At 38.0% G+C, this 22,236-nt stretch overlaps 1 protein-coding gene across 2 annotated transcripts in view; it reads right to left on the reverse strand.

Moving 5' to 3' along the window:
• Nucleotides 1-7,187: 7,187 nt before the first annotated feature.
• SETD3 (SET domain containing 3, actin histidine methyltransferase) overlaps nucleotides 7,188-22,236 on the reverse strand; it is a 53,862-nt gene continuing 38,813 nt past the window's right edge. The window contains exons 8-13 of one of the 2 annotated variants that reach the window (XM_048950197.1): nucleotides 21,246-21,360; nucleotides 16,396-16,470; nucleotides 12,983-13,149; nucleotides 12,259-12,344; nucleotides 10,461-10,621; nucleotides 7,188-9,869 (exon numbers count right to left, since the gene is read on the reverse strand). In XM_048950197.1, the coding sequence (XP_048806154.1) occupies nucleotides 9,426-9,869; nucleotides 10,461-10,621; nucleotides 12,259-12,344; nucleotides 12,983-13,149; nucleotides 16,396-16,470; nucleotides 21,246-21,360 (1,048 nt within the window). In that variant the 3' untranslated portion in view covers nucleotides 7,188-9,425. The remainder of the gene's footprint in view (nucleotides 9,870-10,460; nucleotides 10,622-12,258; nucleotides 12,345-12,982; nucleotides 13,150-16,395; nucleotides 16,471-21,245; nucleotides 21,361-22,236) is intronic. The other variant, XM_048950196.1, reaches the window with a different exon arrangement.

The raw sequence follows: 22,236 nt of genomic DNA on the forward strand, positions 1-22,236 counted from the left end.
CAATTTGAATCTGCTTGTAGTCCTTGGGCTGAGAGCTAATTATCTTCTTAATTTTGTATATTTATTTCCTTTAACAGCAATCTGAGGTAATAAGATCAATGTTTTGCCTTTGCAGACTCCTCCTGAGGAGTGGGCTTCTTGTTTTATACTGCACAGTGTCAGTTCAAGGTTTCCTGCTTAAGAGATGGCCCTTTGCCCTTCTATTTAGAGAAAAGGAAATGAGTCTGGGTCTGGACTCCCAAAAAACTGATATTTGCATCCCAATCCAAATTTGTTCTTCAAATTGCAACAAAATTCTTTCTTGACCATTTGCACCATTGGAAAAAAAACAAACAAACAAACAAAAAACACCCTCTACTACTAAGATAAGGACCACTGGGAACTTTGTTTCAACATTCCAAAAAATAGGTCAAAATGTATTAAAATCTTGTTACCTTGCACTCTTAAACAGAATCTCAAACCAAATTCAGAGGGCACTTTGTTGTTGTTTTAAATTTAAAAGGATAGCTTTGTAAACAGAGGCATGGTTTTCTGGTCACTTGGTTGACAATGGACTGCAGTAGGAGCTGTCTCCACATGGACTTTCTGTAGGCTAATAATGTGCAAATTTGCAAGGCAGGACTGCCACTAAAGCAGGGCACTAACTGAGTGGTGATTTTCATGAAATTCCATCATGTCGTGCAGTGAAAGCAGTCTCAGAGACTTCCATCATTTGAAGCAACACAACAGATTCTTAAGTCACCCAAGGAACACCCAAGTCACGTGCAGGGGAATGAATGTGAAAGGATTGTGCAACTGCCCAAGTTTTGTTTCATTAGTAAATCAGCCTTGAAACGTCAAAATAGAGGTGCTTTGGCAGATCCAGTGTTTTCAGGACTTTTCTACATAAGGAAGACATGCTGAAACTCACCCTCTCCTGCAGATAGGTGCAGTTTAGACCAACTCCTTCCCAGCAGAACATTTTGTGACAACATCAACCAGCTGTGTCTTTCCCTACAGTGCCTTCTACTATTTCCTGGATCTGTAGAATCATAGAATCATAGAATGGCTTGGGTTGGAAGGTTCAAGGTCCACCAAGTTCCAACCCCCTGTCACAGACAGGATTGCTAGCTGCTACATCAAGCACCAGATTAGGTTGCCAGAGTCCTATCCAGCCTGCTCTTAAACACCTCCAAGGATGGGGCATCCTCTCTGGGCAACGTGCTCCAGCACCGCACCTCTCTCTCACTAAAAAACTTCCCCCTTGACATCTAATCTAAACCTATTCTCCTTCAGTTTAAAATAATTCCCCCTTGTCCTATCACTGTTTACCTGTGTAAGAAGTTGATTTCCCTCACATTTATGAACTCCTTTTAAATACTGGAAGGCCACAATGAAGTCTCCCCCCAGCCTTCTCCTTTCCAGGCTGAACAAGCCCAGTTCCCTCAGCCTATCTTCATAGGAGATCATGTTATGTCACAATTGAACAAGCCTTTGAGGCTCACTCATACAGAAGCTCCATTCTGACTTTGTTGTCTATATTGATTCTCTAGGAAATAGGATGACCAGACTGCACCACCATGTCCTCTTCAGTGTTTTAAGTGCTAATATTCTATTTGCATTTGCTGTCACCGAACCTAGAGAGAAAATAACAGTCAGGACAAGTGCATTTACAGTCACAAATGCTGCCCTGACATGGGGACTGGCTAAGCACTGTTGTTACAGCATTACTTTCTTCCCCTCACCCATGACTGTGGAGAAAATCAATACTTAATGATCTATTTCTAAGGATCAACTGCTGATTATAGCAAATATTTGTTACAAACAGGTAGCAGGCACATATTTTTCTAGAAATAGTCTCGTAGTTTGTTCATGGTACCATTTCTCATGATCCTGAAAGCATTTAACAAAAACATCTCTTGTCACCAGAACCACAGATTCAGGCTCTGGCATCCTACTGCAGCCCCTTCTTCATGTCAGAAAACATCATAATGCTCCTTCATCTCAGAAAAGTACTGCAAAAATTCAGCTTTGTAAGAGCTGTGAGGCATTTGGAAATCACTGGGAGAAAACGTGCCATGAAAGTGAATGCCTTCACTGCATGGTGCAAACATACATTAAGCAATAAAATTCTGGTTCCCAAATAAACTTGCCTTGTTTTGATATTCAAGGAAATAAAAAAAAAAAAGATATACACACTTCTCATTTCATCCTGACAAGATACAAAACCAGCCTATTTTTATTTTGTTGCCCAATATGGACAATGAAAATAGCTGTCTTAATAAAGAGAAAGAAGAGGAAAATGCAAGATCTTGTGATGCAAAATGCCGAGGCTCACCTCAGGACTGCACATCATTCTGGGGCTGAAGATCCACCTGCTGGCCCCCACTTCTTTAAAAAGTGCTTTTTAATCACAGAAGCAAAATCTGAAGAAAAGATGAAAATACTTTGCTAAGAGTAAGCTTAAAAACTACAGTGGTGCTGTAAATATGCTTCTCGTGGCGGGTGACGTTTGATCATTTGAAATACCTGGCTTTAGCTGAAAATCCTTCGAATCAAGTGGCTGTAAATCATCTGTCCCACACGTATTGCTACTAAACAGCGAGCATTTAGCACTATTAGCACGGGCTGATAACTGCTCTCAGCGGGAGAAGGGCAGAGTACCTAAAGCACATGTCTGTGTCTATAGAGGCCACTGGGGACAGCACAAGTTTTTAAAGCAACAACCAGACCTCCCACATGGAAAGCAAGCCACAGCAGTGTCAAAATGCATGAGAGTACTTTAAAATCATGAACCACACTTTTTTTCTTTTTTTCCAGAGGGAAAACAATTTCTTGTAACGATGATATTAGAATACAAATGTGCAGTCACATTGGTACACATGCTGGATACTGCACACCTCCACACTTTGTTTTTCTACAGACAGGCTGAGAATTGAGGAGAACACCATCTCCACTTGAAAGGTTTGGGCAACAGGACTTCTTCAAGCAAAACTATGATAGAGGAATAGGAATAGACTGTTTCCAACACAGAGCTTCTTATTCTCTGAGAGATTTGCTGGCTGTATTAAACTGCTCAGCATCAACCCATGAAACCGCTGTGGGAGCACTCCAGCAGTATCAGTCAATACCCTAAAAGCAGGTGAACGTGTATGGTAAAAGTAGGCTTCCAAAAATCACTTGGCACTGACCTAATCCTAACGATGCATTGATTGTATTAACTTACAAAATGACTGCTTTGATTCCTCAGTGGATGGTGCAATTTAAAATAAATAAATATGCTTTTTGATGGATACTTTGCAGAGGAGTCAGAAACTACAATGTGTGTCAGTACTGACATTCAAGTGATAGCTTGCTTAACAAAACAAACCAATGTGCCTTTTAAGAAATGATGCCATGACACAGAACCAAGCATTTATCCTTGTCTAATCTTGCAGCTCTCTGAGATCCAGGTATTAGTGAAATGCAGTACAACAAGGCTTTGGTCAGCTGAAAACACCAACCCTGTTTTCTGACTCACTTTGCTGGTTTATGCCTTTCAGCTGTGGTTAGATGCTGCTTTACAGCTGTAGGAAACCTCGTATGTATACATGAAAAAAACGTAAAGGGACAAATTATGTATTTGCATAATTGGAAGCTAAGGTAGCACAAGTTAACGGGGATGCTAGTGGAAACATTTTAAACAGCTTGCTGTGATCTATACTTTCCTATTTCGTTCTCCTGTAGTCTTAGGCTACTCCTTTTACTTCAAACACACAGTGGTTCTGGTCCCTTTGTTACTAGCCTTTCGATGGTATCTTGACAGCAGAACTACATCTTCCTTCTCATTTAATAACTATTTATCATTCTGTATCTGCCCATTTTCAAGAAGGAATAAAGTTAAGTGTTCCAGAAATTGGAAAAAATTGAAGCTTGACCTTTATTAAGTGGGTTAATTGTCACAATCTCAGCATGTATGAAATTAATGACCAAAAAGTGGAACTTCAGAGTTTCAGAAGACTAGGTTAATGTCCAAAAAAGTTTAAACTCTGACCTTCTTGACATATGCCAAAAGAAACAGCCACCCTAATAAATTACTACCTGTGTGCAATTATAATAAACCATTCCTAGCATCCAATCACTTGAATTAATTGCTGCAAGGCAGTAGGGCTCTCTTACAGATATTCAAGTTAATCTAAAAATTCCTTTGCAGTTCATATGAGGCTGTTTGTGAATGCTTGCTTCTGTACAGGGATTCAGTTTCAAAGCACGTTATTCCTACCTTTGGACCACAAATCTGTATATAACACATCTCCTTAGTGCTAAAATTAGGCCTTGGCTGAGTTGCCAGCAGTGGTGAATGTGGTGAACCAAGGAAGAATAAAGGAAAGGCAAATGAATTTGCCTGATACATGACACCTACATAGCTCCCAATTTTGTCTTACAGAGAAGAAACAGAGTCACTTTTTGTAAAAGTGACAACAAATTGCAGAATGATTGAGTCCAACAGTAACTACAAAAAGAAAGTTAAAAACATACAAACAAATTCTGCACACGTTAAACAACAGCACAACACAAAAGCTATGCACTCGTACAGGGGAAGGTTGGTGGGGACAGCCAAGATTTCTCCTCTGGCCAGTAGTGCCTTTACAGAACAGAAAGGTGATTCCAGCCTGGTGCAAAGCAGCAGAAAAAGCACATAACACCTGCCTGCAAGTGCAACAGGGCATGTGCAGGGACCCAGCTACTGTCAGCTGGAGCACAAAGAAACCAGAACGGGATGGGATAGGCAACCCCACCTTGTCCCTGTTTGGAGGACAAATGAGCTGTGTTCAGGGCTTCAAGCTCACCCATTTTTCAAGAGTGATATATGCTTAATATTAAAAAGAATGCTAAATGTTTAAGTTCAGTTATCTGAGTCTGCTGGTGTCCGGATCCGTGCATAAATAATGGCAATCAGCTGGGAAACAGGAGTGGGGATTCTATTCCCTGTTCTCATGCAGATTTTAAACAACTTTCTGAAGAAGCAGAGAAAAGTCTCTATGGGCTGTAGATCTATTCCACTGAAATTCAAGTTAAGCTGCTTGAAGGCACCAGTTGTAATGGTCAGCAGTCCTTATTTTTCTGTCTGAGAGGAATGAGAAAACGATTGTTTGTCCAAAATTACAAAGTTCAAAAAAAAAAAAAACCCAAAACAAAACTGTATTTTGTGTGGGACAGACCTCAGGTCTTTGAAAAATAGAAACAAAAAAGAAATGAGTTCTAGCACAGTGAACACAAGGGTTGGCCTGGAACACTGAATACTCAGGTTCAAAGCTGTGCTCCATCACCTTCGTGCAACAAAAAAGTTCTATATGCAAAAATATGATATGGGTAGGACTAAGCTCTCCAAGTTCAGACACATCATCGTCCAGGTGACTGTCCTGAACACAGCACTGCCATGGATTTCAGTGTTGCTTCCTGTGGCTCTGAGCAATGCTCTCAGAAGGGACACACAAAGCCCCCCTGTAGCCCCAGCACTGAGCAGCTCTCCTGCAGCAGCCAAGGGGCACAACCAATATATGCTGCTACACAAAACAACTTATTTGGTCGTACTTTAAAGCCTGTTACAGATAATCCAGGAGAATGAATACTAGAGCATTCATATTCAGCAGAGGGCTAAGGAGAAAAAAATAATAAAAAAAAAAAGTAAAGAAAACAGGTGCTTTGGTTTCTGTTTGGTGCCACAGGACAGGCAATATGGTATTTAGGAAAATGTGAGTGTTGTTGTGTTTTTCACTGAATGAATTCACAGAAATAGCTTCTACTGGTATCACTAAAGCTGAAGTTAGTGCCATTTACACTGACTTCATAGCTGCTATCCTTTCAGTTGTGAGATCGGCTGAACAGTTCAGTGAATTGAAGGAGACAAAACCCAAAAGAGTCCACGTCCTTTTATGTTTTGCCTTTTCCTCCAAAGTACAACTGAGATTTTTATCTTATTTTAAACATAAATCTTGCACAATTTCCAAGCCTGCTGCACATGCTAGGAAATAGATGTGGACACCAGAGAAATGCAAAAAACAGCGAGTGACCAATCTCCATGCTGTACTTGGTGCAGTAAGGCACCTGAAGAAGGAAGCGGATGGTAATTATGTGATAGACATGTCATCACATCTGACTTCAACACGGATTAGAAGTCTTCTTGAGAAAAGAATTGGATGCTGCTTTGTCTGAGTGTTTGGTAGAGCAGTGTTTTGCCTAAACGCTCCCGTTTGGCACAGAGCATGAGGAACACCAAAAACTCAATTTCAGTTCATAAAACCAGGAAAGAGCAGTGGATTTGGGGGAGCACCTTCAATGCATCAGATTGAAATGCTTCAAATCGCATTGTTTTGTCATTCCTTCACATCCTTTTATAAGGTAACAACTGGCAGCCACGTGTATTCCATAGTTTCTAACTGTACAAATTAGAGAAAAGCAGAACCTTTCAGCATACCAACTTTCATGGCTACGATGCTCATTCCTCTGTAAAGGCAAATCAGCTTCAGGAATACAGCCACTGATGAGCTGCACAGATCTTCTACACATATGGCCTTTAAACAGCATCCAGCCTCCATCCTACCTCCAGCCAAAAGGCTCGGCTCACACTCACGACAACACTTAGCCTGTGGTTGATTTTACATACTTTACATTTTTTTTCAAAGCGGAGACTGTAGCTCTGTTTCATGACTTCAACAACAGGGCTGGAAGCACACAGCCCTGCAGTACAGCCGAAGAAGCTGCAGGTTGTTAGGGAAACGATTCATCAGTAGGTAGGTTCATGCAAAATTCAAAGGGTTTATTTTTTCCCCTCCCATTTTGTTTTTGGAGAACAGTCTGAGAAATCCAAGCGATGTCTTTCTTGCATGAGTACTTCACATAGACAGCTAAACAGAAGCAAGATTTGGCATTTAGCCTGAGATTAGTGTGAACACCCTCTTAACCAAACATTATGAAGAAAGTTAACTTTAAAATGCTTTGAAAGGTCTGTTTTCATGACAGATGGTAATAAGGGCTCATCAGCGCCAATTTTTTTTTGTTTCCACCTCAGTTTTCAAAAGCTGAAGCTTTAGGTTAGTTCTGAGAAACCAACCGCTACACGTGTAGAGGAGAAATGCAAATTACAAAATGAGATTACTCACTACTTTTATTGTGTGCAACATTTTGCTAAATGACACTAACATCTGAAGAGTAAGAATTTGGCTGCGTGCTTAATAGATCAGTTTCTGTTCACTCGAATCCCCCTTTTAATTGTCAGATAGCTCTCCTTTAGCCTTCCTTCACCTGTGCACTTGGACAGTCACTGCTCTTCCCATACCCCACGAGACACAGCAGTCAGCAGCAGGTACAGATTTTGATTGCATAATACACTCTCACTAGGGAAGATATTGTAGAACTATATTTTATTCAAGAAAACCCACACATCCTGTCCTGTGGTGACCACAGGCTTTGCTAAGCCATAGTTATTAGCAAACACTGGAACAAAATACAGTGTATCAGATTGAATCAAAGCATGTAAATTCCGGGTTACAGTTATGATTTTCAGGAAAGCTAGATTCAGGATTTCATCATAGTATCTACTACAGTGTTGTGCAATGTAGCTGGCAGAAACAGAAACGGAATATTGGTCCTAATAAGAAGTGATCAGTAACTACTTCGGTATGACATTTAAACTGTCAAGACACCAATTCATGACATTCTACCAAAGGCAGCATATAGTTACAAAAATACTGGTCCAGCATCTCGTTAGTGGTGAAGCAATACCCAAGGTGCAATGGCGACACGCCATTCTTAGTGAAGTATTTTTTAAAAAACTATTTATTTTTTTTTCCATTTTCCCCACACTGATACCAGCTGAACACCAAAACTGCTATGACAACCTGAAAGTCACTACTTATGTGCATTGCACCAAAAATTTATGCAAAAACACATTTTCCAAGTTGTAGTATGAAAGAAGCAAAATGTAATAAAACTATCTATATGCCAAAAGACACTTAACTGATCTTGGATGAACAGCTTGCAACATTTATTGAACTTTCAACTGCTGTCCAAGCTTCACTCTTTCCAATATCTTAATTTTAAGGAAAAATGGGTAAAAGACGAAGTCCTTAATATTGGGAGGAGCATTAAATCACTTTATATACCTCTCCACTCACTCACAGAATAAAAATGTTCCACCCTCTTCTCCTTCCAACAAACAGGTAATCTCAAAATCAGGCCCTGAAATTACCCTTGTCCTCATATTGCACTATGGGAGGATTGTATTGTGGATAAGTGGTGACCAAAATTGCTGGAGGCAGTAAACCTGGTTAACCTGTGGAGGTATCCAGAGAAACGTGCATCAGAAAGACACACTATAAATGGCAAAGTATACTGCAGACTAGGCTTTGGTTTGCACTTGGGCCAAAAAATACATTAGCCTGCCATTTCCTTCCAGAAAACTGTGTCAATGAGCATCTTCAGCAAAAGATGAAGTTGAATAGGATCAAGTAACCACATCACATTCAGTGTTACATCCAACAATAAAGAAATGAAGGAGTAGCAGACAGGAATATTAATCATATTTTCCTTTTAATAACGGTTTAGTCAAAAGTGGAGCTTTGAAAATCTCTAGCTAATTGTGAAAACCTGTAGAAGCTGGGAAGCAACCTCACTTGGAACAGTACATTTTAAAGCTGTGGCTTGACCTATCTGCTTTCAAACTCTGCAGTAGCACTGCCAACATTGTAAATAACAACAGGTACCACCTGGAAATAAAAAGTCTGCCTTTAAAAGTTGGTGAATGTAGTATTGTAGCAGCCTAACTCTGACTGAAGAAGAAAGATGAGATATTTTCATACAGTAAACAAAGACAAAGTAAACTGAAATTTTCAGAGATCACTTTAAGTGTATACAATTTGGATTCTCATCAACATTTAGAACTACCGATCATAAGGTTGCCACCTTACCTTTTTCTGGACTGGCATACCTGATTTTAAACAGGTTTTCATCAAGTCTCCCAAGTTTCTGAACATCTTATCCAGTTTTCTGCTGTACTGCTCTCCCACCTTCATGCTGAATACCGAGTCAGTCCTGCCTTCTGCCTTTCTTGGCAGGAAGCAGAGCAAGCTTTTAATTTCGGTAGTCAGAGTGACAGAACAACAAAAGCACAGCAGATAGAAGAGCTTAATTCTTCCCCAGGAAGAAAATACATTTGGTTCAACAAAGGGCTGCAAAATCTTCCAAAGGCACCTCTATCCCCAGTTTTTGCCTGAAAGCAAGATGGCAATCTTAATTGAAAAGGGGTGCTAAACCTTTTTAATAACTTAAAAATTCATTTTTATATAAAGCAGCAAAAACATTTTTCTCTGCAGAAAGAGAAATGTTAACAAAGAAACACACCAACATAAATGCACTGATCATAAACTTCAGCTAATTTAATTTCACAAGGAAGTCAAATTTTAGAACTATTCTTTAACCTCATCAGTACTTTCTGAAGAAGATTCTTTGGCATCTTCAGTCTCTCTGTTGCTTTCCTCTTTATTTAAATTTTCACTTTCTGATTTGGTCCCATTAAATAGAGAGTTTTCACCATTTACAAACCCATTTTCGGTGACTTCTGCATCCATAGCTTCATCAATCTTTAAGTCCCCTTGCTCTTCCACATTGTCTAGGTTTCTCAAGACAATAGGGAGTCTAGAGTCTGCCACAGTGTTCTCCAACAAGGCAATATTGCTCTCTTCATACTTAGGAAGCGGAGCTCCATCCGCCATTTGTTTGGTATAGTACTCTCGGCTCGCAGCAGCACTCTTTACTGCCTTCTCCAAGATCTCTTTTTCACCTAATCGCAGCTTGATAGCCATTGTCGCATGTGAAGTAAGGTCATGGGTCTCCAAGAAAGACTTATCATCCTGGTAGAGAAGAACAAGCAAATTTTCGTTATCAACAGCCAACAATAGAAGAAACCCCTTAATTTTTCTCTCTTTGCTTTAGCAGTAAGTGACAGTGATCCAAATAGACATATAGGAATGAGGGGGCCTGCATAAAGTTCCAGTGAAATTCGTCGCATATCCATAAAGAAGCCAAACATTTCTCCACATCGGTCAGCCTGCATAACAAACAAAGCCAGGAGACTTCACAAACATACACCCTCAATTAAAATATGCCTGCAGTAGTAGTATGTTTCTTTCCAGTTTGGAAAATACAACTAACAGACAACAAGTTGAAACGGGTACCCAATTTTACTTGCAGAGAAAAAGCAAGTAGCCTTTATTTGGTGAATCAAAGAAAAATTACATTAACAAAATTTTCTTTCTCGCAATCTTATTTGATTTTCCTTAGATAATGCAAATATCTTTCCACACTTTAAGAAGTGCAAAATGAATTATGTACTACCGCTCAGATGAAAGTCTGGAAGGAGAAGATGGGGACAAAATATCTCTTCTTACAATCATAATATAAACTATTTCAGATGTTCAAGTTACATGTAATGATAATTTTACCTCCACCGTTGTTTTATAGGTTTTCAAAAGAAGGGATGCTCTGGCTTCTAGGAATGTCCACAGTTTAACTTCATTGTCCCAGCTAATGGGAAACTCAGAGTTCCCCAGCGTGAAGATTTTATCAATGGCATGCTCGCCTATCAAGTGTTCCTTCAGCTCTTCTGCAATAAGCATAAAACCAATCTGTTAAAAACAATCTTGTCATTCACTTTGTTAGCTGACAAACTGCAGAAAAGTTTATCTTCAAGAGCACAGCTTTGAGCAGCTAAGCAAAAAAATGCTTTCAAACCAGAATTATCAAATATGCTGATTAACTCCAGGATTCTTCTCAAAGAGGCAAAAGAAAGCCTTGCGGTGAGGAGGATCTTCACTCTAAAGTAAGATCTGTTTATTTTAGTATCTCATACACAATGCAACTCTGACAGTGAGATAGGATGTTTTGTATCATAACCAATAAACTAAACTGAAAGGAATAATTCTTCAGAGTTTGGTGAACTTTATGATAATAAAAGGAACACGGCAGAGAAAATTGCAAACAATAACAGATCATTTTTTCTAATGTTTCAGAAATCTGTTTCAGCAGCAGAAACAACCTATGGTTGGTCAAAAGAAACAGCCATCAAAAACCCTTACAGAGAGTAGAAAATGCTTCATCAGCTCCTTGACATTATGTGAATTCTCTATCAATCTTTAATGATCAAATTTCACTCCTGCAAAGCAGCTTCCACAAACTTCAAGTAAAACGCACCGCAAACAGCAGAATGATGACTGACATCTACAATATAAATTGCTATGTACTTAAATTTCCACTTGTTTACAAGAGGATTACCAAAGTCAGTATCTTTCTCCTAATGGAATAACTCCTTGCAGGTAGTTTCCCAATAAACTTACCAGTTTTATCAGGAAGTATTAAGGACACATGAGTAATCAAAGCACAGTCATATCTGGGAAGTGCAATTAAGATGTCCACTCATTGTATTTCCTTTCCCAAGGCAAAATTAACCCCCCTGCAAGATTCTTTACTTGGATTTCTTAAAAAGTTCTAAAAGATGGACAGCAGGATGCAGCAAAGCTGTGACATTAAAGAAGGCAAGCTTTTATAAAAGAAAACAAATAGAACACACGCAAAAAAAATGCAATAGCGCCAATATTCGTACTGATATTAAATCTGTATCATTTGTACAGCATATCTGACTGCAAGGCAATTCTCTTGCTGTCATCTAAGAGTTGTATCTCTTTTCCCCGTGAATCTCTCCAACATAAGAGGGACATAACAAAAATCACTAAGTACATAATTTGAATTTAGACTATAAATTGTCAAAATTCTTTAAACACTCAACTTTGAAACTTCTCTTCCACATTTTTCATACAATACAAAATATCCCAATTCTGCACGTGAATGATTCAGGTAGTAAAGACTGATTTGCTATGATTTTAAGAGTGTAGTAACACCCTAAGTCTCATATCATCTTGTTTTGGGAACCATTTTTAAAACTAGGAAGTAAAGGTCAAGCTCCAAAGCTCATTCACTCAACAACAGCCTGGGAGATGAAACATCAATTGGATCACCTCTTCAGGGGTTCTGAAAGTCTGTGCTACTACAATATTCTTTCAGACAACACTGCCAATGTGTTGGGGTTTCTCACTGGCTCACAGTTGTGCTTATAACATCAACTCCAGCATATTCCTTTTTCTGATCTTCTATCTTCATGTTCTATATAAATGCCTACCACTGCATAATAAAAACAAACAAACAAAAAATCAAAACTAAACAAAAATTGAGATGGTTTTATCTTACCTTCATTCATACAAAACACTCGAAGGAAAGCCAGAAGCTGGGCAGAGATTGGAGGTTCAATGGAGTGCAAGGCAAAAACACTAGAACTAACAAAAGAAGCAATCAAACAAGAGAAAAGACAAGTTCTGTTGTTATGCCTTTGAACTTATTTAAAAAGACCTTAAAGAATATAATAAATGCAGCGTTACAAAAGTAACTTTAGTTTAAGCTGAAGAAAGTCTTTTCTAACCTGTATCTGAAAAGAACAATTATCTCTACAATTTTACACTTACGATGATTTTTATATGGTTTTCATAATAAATGCATGAAAATGCAATGTTTCATGTCTGCTGCTCCTAACAGTACCCTCTGGACTGAAAAGACTAAAGGAAAATGCTGTGGTTCACATACTGAGCATTGTAGTATGTCTGCAAGGGATAGGAAAGAAAGAAAAACCACAGATTACTTCAAATTAATCCTCTCTCTGTTTCTGTTCAAGTGGTTATTAAAGCAAAGACTTTTTTCCCTTATAGATGGTCCAAATTAGATGGTAATATAGCTCAGAGAACTTCTGTAAATATTATTATAACAACTTTAGTTTACTATACAAACACGAGAAATATTAGACACAAGAAAGCTATCACAGAACAGCTTTATGTATGCATTAATGGACATTACATACATTAGAAATGTGGGCTTTTTTTTTTTTTTAAGAAAAAACAACACTGCATTGTGTTTTACTTACGTTGGGATACCAGCACGAGCTAAGACCTCTGCCTTCATAGCATACAGCCTGTCACTTTTACTCACGCCAAGCTTTATTTTCACTCTGTCATGTGAATTATTATCAAAGAAAAAACCACTGTGGATCACAAATTCAGCGTTTGACCGAGTGCCATAAAAAATGTAAATCTAGAAGGATGAAAAGAGAAGTGAAGGGACAGGAAAAAAAGCTTAAGATTAGCTCACAAATCTGACATAATTTGAAAGTTATTTCTTGGAAAAGTTACTATTCACAGTACAAGTTATACTTGGTCATATGAAGAAACATGCTTTGTTTGATGGCACTGATTCAAATGCTGTATATCACGATAAAACTTCATGAAGTCTAGAGGCAGAAGTAAACATATACATGTAACTAAGAAACTGAAAGGAGAGAAAAGATTCTTATTCCATACTTCAAAAAAAAAAAACTAACTGCTTTGTTTCTCACAATCTCATAAAACATTGGTATTTAGAAACAAGCTTTCAAAGATCCTACACTATCGTGGGCCAAAGAACATTCTGAGATAAAGACAACTCATTAAAAATACTGATGTTTCTGGGGTCATTTTTTCTCCATATGCTCAACACAACAGAGTAATGGAAGGATCAACTTTGGCTGGTTTTAATGTTACCTAAAGACATGGGTATACCAAAGTAAATCATACAGAGAGATCAGTTCCATGTTAAGCCAATATTTCCTCTCGTGCTACACTCCAAACCCTTTATCTAAAGTAAATGCATACACAAAGATCTGTTCCTAAATTTAACCTGCAAAAATGTTTACCCAAAAGTGGATAAAAGAAAGGCAGTTCTGCAAAAAGCAGAACAAGCAAAGTCTCTTTTCTTACGGGTGCTTTTGTATCTCATTAATTTTGGTGCCCATAAAGGGCAAAATTCAATTAAGTTTTCTTCTTGTTTGTTACCTGTTGTGGAACAGCGTCCAACTGAGATCTGTTCCCTGTGCCCAGTAACTGAATTTCCTGCAATACTCACAGGTAGTTAATAATCTTTGACTGCCATCGCGCTGATAAATGTGGTTAAAATACATTTAAAACCTATTAGAGTAATCCACGGCATTACAAACTCACAAGCTGTATGAAGTCTATGGGATAGGAGGTCAGAGTAACAGTAATCTCCTGCATCAAGGGGGTATTTTTCCATTTGCCTTGACAATGGAATTGTCAATCAAAAAATAGTTTCAGCAGTTACAGAACAACCTGTTTAACTTTAGGGCAGGGCAATGCCGTGGATATCTGAAAGTCTGCACCCCTGGCTAGCTGACAGAAAAAGGCATGATGTTCTCTTAACGGCTCAACAACACTGGCAATGCCATTTACCTTCTTAGTGTTCAGTTTTAGTTAGAAGTATTTGCCCTAAGCACTAAGTGCTCCAATGTTATATTTAATTATAGTAGACATTACACAATAAGGCAGGCATATAAGGAATGAATGACCTGCCTATGAATGCAAGGGCTAAGTCAGGTCAGCAGCCCCCTCCTCCAGGAAGGCCCTTCCAAAAAGTGCTTAGGCAAACCATGGGAAAATGAAATGCCAGTGCAAATCTCCACTTGACTATAGGAAATGTTGCACAATCAGAAGAAACTCTGGCTCAATTAGTCCAGGAGTCCAGTTTGAAAACTACTGCATTATATCTCATATTAAACTGTCACAGTCATGCATACATTATACAGTATTCTCTTATACAAGAAGGCAAATCAGGCCATATGAGAAGCTCCTGAATTTGAGGCCAGTGTTTGATAAGACTCTGTGGACTTCTGCCTCGCTTTGTAGCAGCAAAAGCAGGGACTGTGCACTTTTCCTACTAAAACTGTAAGAAATAACATCTTCACACGATATTAAAAGACTAAACCATTACATAATTAAAACACATTAATGACACTGATAGCAGTTAAAGTTTGCACAGATTATAAATAAATAAATAAATAGCAAAGTGAAACCACTGAAATAAAATAAAAAAAAGAGAGAAAGCCTCTGTAACTGAAATTGAGAGAGCAGCCAGAAAGCTATGCAACACATCTATTGCCAGCTGTGGAAAATTATAAATTGGATCACTTCTGGAAAAAACTGTGGACCCCTTTTAACTCATCATACTGGTATAGGAAAAACAGCATATATTTGACTACCATAACAAATTTTAAGATCAACACAAAAAAATATACAATCACTGTGAAACACAGCATAGCAATGAGGATAAATATACCTCTGGAAAGCCACACTTAAAAAAATTCATACATATCTTCGTTCAAAAAGAAGGTAACAATACACAAGGAAAACGAAAATCAAAAGACTATAAAGCATAAGACTAGCAAAGTAATACACTTAAAGGTAGTAACTCAGATATACTGAGTTAGAAAACATTTTAGAATGTTTTAAAGGAAAAAGGTCTCTTTTTTTTTTGTCCATGCAGACTGCTATCGCACAAGCAGCAGGAAAAATGGAGTGCAGCAGCACTGAGTGTTTATACTGGCTGCTGACACAGCACAAGAACACTCCCATCAGGAATTTCCTACAGTCCCGAACCACCATCTTCAATGCACCACTTGACAGACTTAGTTTGAACATTCTTTTTTGCTTCTTAGCAGTTCTGAACAGAATACTGGTTTCTGAACTGTTCTGTGCATTTTACCAGACTCATTTTTGCTACTTTCTGTTTAAGGATGAAGATGTGTATACATGCAGGAATGTGAGTGGGAAAGGAAGGAAATGTATCTTTAGGCTCCTTCTCATTTTCACTAAGCATGATAATGGAAACATGAGTAAAATGATTGACAAGTTTACTGCATTTAATCTTCTCTCAGAAACTAACAAGAAAAGTAAAACAACTACATATTCAGAGTCTACAACCTGCCAGTGCAGATAAAGTAAGGTTCCAAATCTAAAATATATTTATCTTTGGTGCTTTGAGTATGAGTCTTTTATTAATCTTTGCTAGAATACTGAAGTCAGTGTCTGTGCGCTCAGCATTGAATAAATATTTCAAGCAGTTATCAAAAACATGAGGAATCAATGCCCTCTTAAAACTGGGGTGCACCAGGTGATGGAAAATCTTTTATTTTGCAAATCATGTACTTGATTAGCTCGGTAGTGTTTTCACACTGAATTAGCTAATGATACTAAAATTCAATTGTAGCAGGGCTTAATCCAAACCACTCTTCTATTATAATTTTATGGGGAGTTTTCAAGTGTCATTTTTTGTGCAAATTTTAGTAGTAGATTAGCAAAACTGTTGCAGCTAATTAAAATCTCTGAAATCAGCATTCTACTGTACAAGCATCGGTACAGACTACCTTTATCAGAGCATCCTTCACTTTCCAGTACATTTCTGCACAAAACTTCATAGAAGAACTATTATGTAGACAACTGTTCACATTACCTGTTCTCCAGCCTTGAAATCTTGAAGTGCTACACATTCACAACGGTCATCTTCTAAATTGTAGCCTGTAGTGATCTATCCAAGGAAAGAGCAATAAAAGGACCTTAAGCATTTTTTTCTATCTCCTCTGGTGTTGATTAAGCATCATCCAAATGGAAAGCTATATTGACAGTAGCAATTGCATATATTTCTTTCTCTACCCAATATAATACAGACAGTAATAAATGTTTCATGATTTCTAATCAATCTCTCTTTAAAATTCTCTCTGAATTGCAGAAATCTAAGAAAGGAAATAACTGAAGTGAATGGAAGACTGTGAAACAAAGTATGATAGAATCACAGAATCATAAAATTGCTTGGCTTGGAACCTGTTAGGGTTCCAAGCTCCTTGCCATGGCGGTTGCCACCCACCAGATCAGGCTGCCCAGGGCTCCATCCAACCTGACTCTGAAGACCTCCAGTGATGGGGCATTCACAGTTTCTCTGGGGCAACCTGTTCCAGTGCCTCACCACCCCCTGAGTAATTTTCTCCTAATACTTAATGTAAATCCCCCTTCTAGTTTGAAACCGTTACACCTTGTTCTATCACTATTAGACTCTGTAGAAAGTTTGTCTCTCTCTTGCCTATAAGCTCCCCTTATGTACTGAAAGGCAATGAGGTTTCCCCGGGGCGTCCTCTTCTCCAGACTGAACAAGCACAGCTCCCTTAATGTTTCTTCACAGAAGAGGTGTTCCAGCCCACTGATCACCTCCATGGTCTCCTCTGAACCTGCTCCAACAGTTCCACATCTTTCTTGCAGTGGGGCCCCCTGATGTGGATGCAGTATTTCAGATGGGACCTCACAAGGGCAGAGTACAGGGACACAATCAGTTCTCTCACTCTGCTGGCCACAGCTGGTAAAGATGCTGAAGAGCACAGGTTCAAAGACAGACTCTTGGGGGATACCACTTGTCACCGACTGTCTCCCCTACTTGTTCCATGCTAAAGCCAGCTGTTTCTTATAAAAAGTTCTTGAGCTTTCTGTCACTGCCAGGAGTGCCCGCAGGAGCCTATGACAGTTCTACATTGTGTTTTTCCTTCAATTACTGGCACATTTTTGATCTCCCAGTGAAAATGGATTAGATGACTGTAGTGGATATAATCTTCAGAAAATTATAATCTACATGCAAATAATCTCTTTATCTGAAGTTAGATCATATCCTTAACACGCTAACAGGATTTTTCTTTTAGTAGACAATGGAAGAGGGCAAATTTCTTGACCAACCTGCACTTCATCAGAACGATCAAGTATTCACACCAGCAAGTAAGGCTATTCTAAAAATGTAATACTTTGCCATTACTTTGAATATTATTATAAACATACAGACACAGATGCAAATACAGGCTGAAACAAAATCTGTCGTACAATCAGAAAACAACTATTATGGCAGGCGTTCTGAATTTAGTCTGAATTTAAAAAGCTAACTTATTGAAAAATATGCTCTATAGGAAAACTTAGAAGAAGCCGAAGTTTCTTTATCGGTCTTTGTAAATGAATAAACATTTCTTCATAAGCTGACTTAAAATCAAGTTTAACTACACTATGATTCCCATCTTGGATGAAATTTGTCCAAAGACAGAACTCCATGGGTTATTTTGAAAGCCTGGTCAATGGTTTACATATTAATAGCTTTACACTGCTTGCATAACCAAAGGTGCATTTGTAAGCCAAAACAATGCTTTCAAAGTGACCACAGGGAACTTGCCTCAGACGCAGCACATCCAAAATGGCAGCCACAAGCTAGGGCAGCCTGGCCCTGTGGGACACTTGCGTAACTGCACTGCACACAGATGCCACCACTTAAGATCTATTAAAAGGACTTGCGGTGTGCTGAGATCAGAAGAGAACATTAGAGTCATGCAACACAGGCTACTGCAAAAGACAGACTGCAGTGTTTCAACACACAAGTTCCTGTGCTTTCATTATGCTGGATTGAACAATTTCTAATTAAGATCCACCGTTTACAAAGTTATTCAACCTTGAACTGACAGTTGCAAGTGAAGAGGATTTGCCCTCACTATTACAAGGTATCCTCCTGGTTGTAATATGGTAATACAGTTACCTTCTCAAAAACCGCCAAGAGCATTCAAAAGAAAAGAGAAAACTCTTGACACCATTTGACCTGTCCTGATTTATTTTTTTTCAAGTGTAAACTCAATGAAATATATGAACACTCCTTTCCAGGCTCTCCAAAGGACTGTGTAACAGGAGAATTTCAAGAATTGGAAGAATTCCAGTACGTTAAGGGAAGGATTTGGTCAGTTTAAGCACGCTTCACTAGACTACCACTACTGTTTTGTGGCTGTTATTTCTCTTTCTTTTATGGGTTGAGTGGTGTTGTTTTATTTCCTTTGTTTTAAACAGCAGCACATCTGAAAGGCTTTTCTGAAAAGCATAATGGAGTGCTAGACTTACTTCCTCTTTCTTTTAATAACAGTCATGTAACAGAATTATCAGGGTGATTACTTCTCTTCCCACATCATGGCTGACAAATTGCATCCCTCCAGTTTTATTTCTGAAGCAGACCTGCATATGAATTTCAAGTTTTGCTTAAAGCATACAGTACTCTGCTTGGTCAGTGATTATGGATGGACCCAGCCCAGTAGGCAGAGCGTAGCCTATTTAAAGCTCTGGCAGAACTGGTAATCAACCTCTGACTGTCAAAATACAATCCCACTAAAGAATAACAATGAGAAATGCATGAAGACAACCATTTTGATATAGTTCTTAGAGGAAGGTTGATCTAATTAATACTGTCAGAAGCACGAAAAAGCGGGATGGACCTGGCTACAGTTAAAACCCAAAGAGCATTTTATTATCCACTTGGGTAATGGGGCCCTGTAGAAAACAGCAAGAACAGGAATACGTAGTAGGCCACTGACTCAAGAAGCATTTCAGTATCTTTGGAATAGACTGCAGTGGTACATACAATACCATCTCTCATGTCTTATTTTCATACAGTAAACTGTTTATTCCATGTGCTATAGCTACAGCAGAATCCACCCTCATCCCACTCTACAGCAACATAAACCACAACACAGGCAGCTTACAGTTACCTTAGCAGTTTTTTTTTTCTTCTCAATTTCTACTATACAACACACAGAATGAAAAATGCTGAGCAGCTTTTCTTACTGTCAGTGTTCTAGTTGTCTGTCCTTCCTAAGCCTATAGCTATTTTAAAGTAGCTTGTGTGGAAATATGAAACAAATGAGTAAAGTCTGTACAGAAATTCAAATTATTTAAGATTCCTCCCTTCCCCTCTTCTCTTTTTTAGGATACACTTAAGCATTAAACATTGCTTAGAGCCCTGATATACTACTGCACTAGCAGGTTTGGCTCCAGACACTGGCTCCATATCAAACCCAATGTAAAGGAACATAATAAAGATAAAAAATTACTTTATCAATTTAAATATAAGTTTGAATGACTAAAACAACATACCTAACTGCTCTTTTAATATGGGCTAGTTATTTTTTTCCCTCCCAGAACCTTAATTCTCTTCCCCTTTCCCTTTAATCCCAACTTTGAAGGCATTCATTAAGGGCTGTCTAATGAATACAGGCAAGTCCCTGCAAAAGTATCATAAAGAGAAGCCCAGCAGAAGGGTACAAGAAGTACTGATGCATGCAGCTAAGACTTACATTACAAAAATATACATTTGTGAATTCAAAGCAATTTTCTTGATATCAGAGATTCTCATACAAGAGAAATCAAAGTTGTGAGACTGCAAAAATAGTGAAAAGCAAGAATCAGTACTAGAACACAGGAGAAAAAAAATACAATAGCCAAACGTGCAACTTTGTAGCCTGGCTTTTGGTGCTTAATTGGAACAATCATGGTAAAAATAAATTAACTAAGTATCAAGTGAAAAACTAATTGTTTTACATTTTATTCATGTAAAGGAAGCTTTTCTTACAGCAACAATAATAACACATGCTGTTGTCCTAACACTCACATCAACTCTCCTACAAAAGGACTAGATTACTTGAAATATAATGGTCATATTTACTACTTAAATAATACTATTTACTGGAAATAAAATTTTAGAATGTAAATCTTGAAGCATACACAACATTGGCTAAACAACACTGATAAACTGTCCTCTTACAGTTTTCCATTTCCTCACTTCAACATTAACTAGCCTGTTAATGAAATCAAGACCTTATTCCTCTAAACCAGCTCACATAAGACAAAACATCAGCAGATCTGACTTTCTATACATGTGTCACCTTTTAAATGTTTAATATGCCCTAAAGTAGCATTTTTGCATTTTGTTTCTTTGATGTAGTAACTGTTTTTGTTGAACTGGGCTTTGTTCTTGTCACTGCTGTCTCCATAACAAGGTTCTCTGGGCACAGTTAAGAGAGCAGGCAGTATTTCTTAGCTGCAAATTTCTAACCACTTTCCTTTATGGTAGCTATAAGAGGTAACCCTCCATCACTGCTGACTTTCATATTCTCAGTACAGATCTATTTAGTATTGCGAATCTTTGTCAGATTAGTCAGAAACTCTATGTCAGAAAAATGGCTGGAAAAAAAAGAGGTATCGTGTAGCTGGAACACAACTGTATACAATCATTTCTAAATGTTTGTTTAAATGAAGAAAGCTCTCCTGAAAAACTAATATAAGACATTTAAGAAATTGATAAATCTTTCTTTCAGCTGTAGGATTTTTTTTAGGGTCAAGTCAGGAAGATAGAATAACTGTATTAAGAAGTGTAATGAAAAGTTACTAAAACTGTTCACTGGCATTTGAAAGGCTTAATACTTAAGCTTTAAAGCCTTTCAGCAACGCTGAAGTAAACCTTACCAGTCCATTAGTATGATTACACATGTCCCATAGAGGTATTAGAGCCAACGTAACTCTGGAACCATCTTCTGTTGGAATCTGGTTCTGCCGTGTCATAACAGAGGAAACTGCCCATCTACGAAAATAAAGAACATTAGGTGTTCATGCTCAATACATCAATGTACAGAGAGCCTGTAACACACATCTGGAGCAGACATTTACACAAGGAATTTCCAATTTTTTATTTAAAATAATATGTTAATAACAGCAAGAGGTAACAGAAGAATCATTCAAAACCCTTCTAAGTCGGGTTAAGTGAATGAAATTCCAGCTATGTATTCAAACACAGGAATCTTTGGAAAAGCTGAATATCCCAGTATTTCCTAAACATTTCTGGAATTCCATTTCATTGCATTTCAGACAAAAAGGAATATCTAATAACAGAAAATAGAAATCTTCAAGTATCACTATGCTCTGGTCTTAGTATACACATCACTGCTTTTCTTGAAAAAACAAATACCACCAGGAGAAGGTCAAAAGAATTTTAACTCCCCAGACTCCATTAATAGTAACAGGATTAGACTTTCAGAAGGCTTGGTGTTTTTTTTTCCTGAAGTGCTCCAGATTGCTTACAAAGGTATGGTCAACTTGAATTTTAATTCATTTCTTAAATAACAAGTTAAAACCATGGATAACTTTGCTATACAATTTCAATACAAACATCATTTGAAACATAACAGTAGGATTTTTCTTTTTTATCTGAAAAATTTTAGACCACTTCACTTGCAAGTTGGCATGCTCCTCTGCAGCTTTGTAAGTGAAGCAGGCATGCTTCAGATGTGCAAGTTTCCTAGGCTTACCCAGAAGCTTCTCAGACCTCATGAATGCCTTTTACTCCAGCTATTTTAATCACTTAACAGAATTTAGCTCATCATTTTAATTATTCTTATTTTTATTGTAATTATGTCACCCCCCCATGTTACCTCCGAGTGACATTCAAGGTTCATATCTA

The sequence above is a fragment of the Lagopus muta genome, chromosome 6 (genome assembly GCF_023343835.1).
Source record: "Lagopus muta isolate bLagMut1 chromosome 6, bLagMut1 primary, whole genome shotgun sequence".
NCBI lineage: Eukaryota > Metazoa > Chordata > Aves > Galliformes > Phasianidae > Lagopus > Lagopus muta.